Genomic DNA, 3,819 nt, shown 5'->3' on the forward strand with positions numbered 1-3,819 from the left:
ATAGTGTAAGTAAGTAACTAATTCTCTTATTTACTAGCAGTTAAAATAGCTTTATCTATTATTAACGCTCCTTAAGTAACATCCGTGAACGGATGTATAGAGGCTAGTTTCTAGACGATAGACGCACTCGTATCCCGCCTAGGACATATATTAATAAGTTAACACTTATTCTAGAGTAACGCCTTACGTGGTAGTGGCATTAATTGCTCTAGTAATTATAACTTTGTAAATGCGTCGGCTGTACTGGTACAGTATAGTACCGGTCACTATCGGCATTATCCATTAGACGTTCGTTATCGTCTGATTCCTCGTCGTTCGTGTCGCTGTTGTTGAAGTCCTAACGCTGCGGGACCGCGCCAATGTGCTTTTGTACCCAACCAGTTAGCCCTACGACAAGCACCGTGGCTTCGCACAAGGCTCTTTGAGACAGCCAGCCAGCAGTCACTGATTTTACAGTGGCAGCCTTCCACACCGGCGTGAGAGCGAGGCCTTAATACTAACTAGCCCCACGCCCATCACACTAACGGCGACTGCTTTAGAGATTTAAATCGCGTATAATCTAAGCAACAACATTATTATATTAATACTACCTTGTGGCACATTATGAATTTACTGGTACGTTGTCATAGGAGTAATTCATAATGGCATTATCGCCGTTAGTCCTACTGACGTTGTAATCTCGTCTCTAGCATAATAGTATTGTCACCACGAGATGGATACACCTTGACAATTTCCAGACCAGCCTGGGCGCAAATGCGTTCAAACTCAAGAAGGGATCTCTCCTTACCCCCGATGGCGAGAAGAGAGAAGTCTAGCCAATACAGCGTCATCGGCCCGTAAACTTCCACATTGTCCGGGACTAGCATGTCGCATATAAGCAGCCGGGAATCTGGCGCCATGGCCGAAGCAGTGTTTCGCAATATCTCGATCGCCTCAGAATCATGAAAGTCGTGCAGGAGGCGGCGCATGAGGTAAACATGGGCGCCTAAGCAGCGGCGTTAATATATAGTCCAGAGTGCTAATTCCTCTTCAGATACTTGCCATTTATTGGCTGCGGAGTAAAAATGTCATACACCATCGGCTTTATACCAGGGATATCGCTGGATTGCAGGGTGTCTATGACAGCGGGAGTATCTTGCAACACAGCCTTTCCGCTGAAAGCCCCTTTGCAATCCTCTTGAATCGCCAGAAGGGCTTGGCCTCTGCCACCACCGACGTCCACAATATATGGCCGCTCTTGCGACCCTTGTCCCTCGAGGGCTTTGAGGTCGTGGAAAGGAAACATGCCGAGGACTGGAAAATTTTTGGCCATGTTTTGTAGCGTGATATTCCACAGCCCGCGCTGCTTTGGATCCGTGTCCAGCACCTCATAGTATGTCATGCCTTCCATGCCTGCTGTGAATGCGAATGGAGTCTTCCTGATGTCGTACAGCTCCTGAGGCTCATGTGTGCTACAGTAGTTTGGCATGGTGATCCAAGCATGCATTATATCCACACACACTCCAACGAAGCCTCCGAGGCCTGCGGTCGGGTGAAAGGCCAGTGATCGCTGATTGTGCGCATACTCGTCATGTCCAGTTTCCTGAAAAATGCCACTCACGACAAGTACACGCATAGCCCTCGTAATGACACTTGCATCCACATTACATGTTGAGGCTAGTGCAGGCGCTGTAATGCTTCCTTCCGGCGGAATTGTCTCAAATGCGCCAATACGGATCAGCAGATTCATGGCAGCGCCGCAGGTCATGTTCTCGAGCCACCGGGTTGCCATTTCATAAGGGCCTTCCATCGCAGTGCGTACGCCATGAGCACGGTTCAACAATGATTGGTGCTGCTCGACGGTCCCATCGTAGGATTCCAGTTCGGCCACGAGAGCCCTGGCCTCGTCAAGAGCTTTAGCAGCCGCTGCGCGGTTCATTGCGGTAAAGGGGTGCTTCGGATGTTTTCCCTAAAAATAGATGTAAAAATAGATGTAAGGTTCACCTTTGGGCTGTTTCCTCAGGGTGAACGCGGGGGAGAAAACAAGCGTCGAAGGCTAGTACGCTCAATGTTGACGTGTCGCCTGCATATACATCAAGGAGCTCAGCGGTCCCGGGCGGGGCTTCACAGTTGCAGCTACTGTCAGGGGTTCCCGCACAACAACAAAAAGCCAACTCAACCACCTCCAAGTGCAAAACTTAAGCTGAACCCTCTTCAAATAATTTCTGGCTGTGCCATCGTGACCATGGAGAGCACCTCCTTTCCGGATATCATTCCGGCCGATGAGGTGAGAGCGGCTGTGCTTTACCGTGGCAATAGGTGTTCCGTTATAACAAACTTTGCAGGTGAATTCCTCGGCGGACCCTTCCGACTCTGTCAGTAAGGTACGACCACCTTTACTTCGATACATACGAGACTGAGCTGTAACTTTTCCTAAGATAAGCGATCTCGGCTCCATTGCGTCCTCATTGACATCCATACACACGGAAATATTGCGCGGGGAAATTGGAGAAGGACGGCGGACGTATGTCGTGTATAGCAAAAAAGGTATGTTCCTAGAACTAATGCCCTAATCTTGAGTTTTCCTGTTTATAGGCGAGTGACTTAGGAAAGTACATTTTATTAGTGTTTATAGTGGAGATTTTACTAATATACTATTCTACTCTATATCTATAAAAAACACTAACTATAATAACCCTATTATTCACTGTACTATTAATCTTCTATACTACTACTTTTACTAATAACCCTATAGTTACTTTTTTTATATAGAAGAGACTATATAACTTAAAGACTTAATATTTATATACTCTAATAACTAAAAAGAGTACTATTATAATAGTAAAAGTATAAGATATTATATTTTATTAGTCTATAATCCTTATAATCTTAGATTAGTACTAGATTACTATAATTCTTAATAATCTAGTTATATAACTAGTTTCTCTATTTTTATACCTTTATATACACTCTATAGTTACTCTATTAAACTATTTTACCTTTTACCTATAGTACTTTAGTATATTTATAATATCTATATAAGATTAATACTTTATTATATTATATTTTAGTAAAGAAATAGTACCTTTTATAATAAAATAATAAAGTTAAAGACTTTTTTATAGAAAAGAAAGTAACTAACTTACTTTTAATATAATTAAGGTTTAATTATAATATATAACTTAAAATATACTTAAATAGTATATAAAAAGAGTTTATTTTATAAAAGACTATATTAAATATTTTATAACTAACTATTAGAAGTATATTAATAATTTATTCCTCTACTTAATAAAAGGTAAATATATACTAGCTCTTTTTAATAATAGTATTAATTCTTTTTATTAAGAAGCTAATTAGTAATTAGTAGTTTTATATAGACTATAGAGTCTTAAATACTTTCTATTATAAAAAATACTTAATACCTTTTATTATTAATAAAGAAACTACTCTATACTCTTTTAATAGTAGAATAGTATATAAAGGTTAATATCTATTTAGTCTTCTATAACTCTAAATATAATTAAAATAAAAGAAATATATAGTATTTTATATTTACTTTAGTCTATTTTTATAGTTTATATACTTATTTAGAGTTTCTAAGACTCTAATAAGCTTTTAAAGTATACTAGTAGTATACTAGAGGAGACTTTAAAGATTTTATAATAATATATTTTAATAATATTTAAATATATAACTTTAATAATAAAGTAAACTATAAAGTAAAAGTAAAATTAGTTTTATACTATTTAAAGAAAATAGACTATATATAAATATTAATAAGTATAAGTTCTTTATTAAAATAATAAATATATTTAGAAACTATTATAATATACTTTA

At 38.5% G+C, this 3,819-nt stretch overlaps 1 protein-coding gene across 1 annotated transcript; it reads right to left on the reverse strand.

Moving 5' to 3' along the window:
• Window positions 1–662: 662 nt before the first annotated feature.
• ISF_09786 (O-methyltransferase, family 2) lies at window positions 663–1,468 on the reverse strand (the record flags this gene model as incomplete). The annotated part of the gene is made up of 2 exons (XM_018853387.1): window positions 663–985; window positions 1,090–1,468. 2 exons carry the CDS (start codon window positions 1,466–1,468, stop codon window positions 663–665), a joined length of 702 nt encoding a protein of 233 aa, XP_018699425.1.
• Window positions 1,469–3,819: the final 2,351 nt, after the last annotated feature.

Source organism: Cordyceps fumosorosea (genome assembly GCF_001636725.1).
Source record: "Cordyceps fumosorosea ARSEF 2679 chromosome Unknown scaffold_73, whole genome shotgun sequence".
In the NCBI taxonomy this organism is placed as follows: domain Eukaryota; kingdom Fungi; phylum Ascomycota; class Sordariomycetes; order Hypocreales; family Cordycipitaceae; genus Cordyceps; species Cordyceps fumosorosea.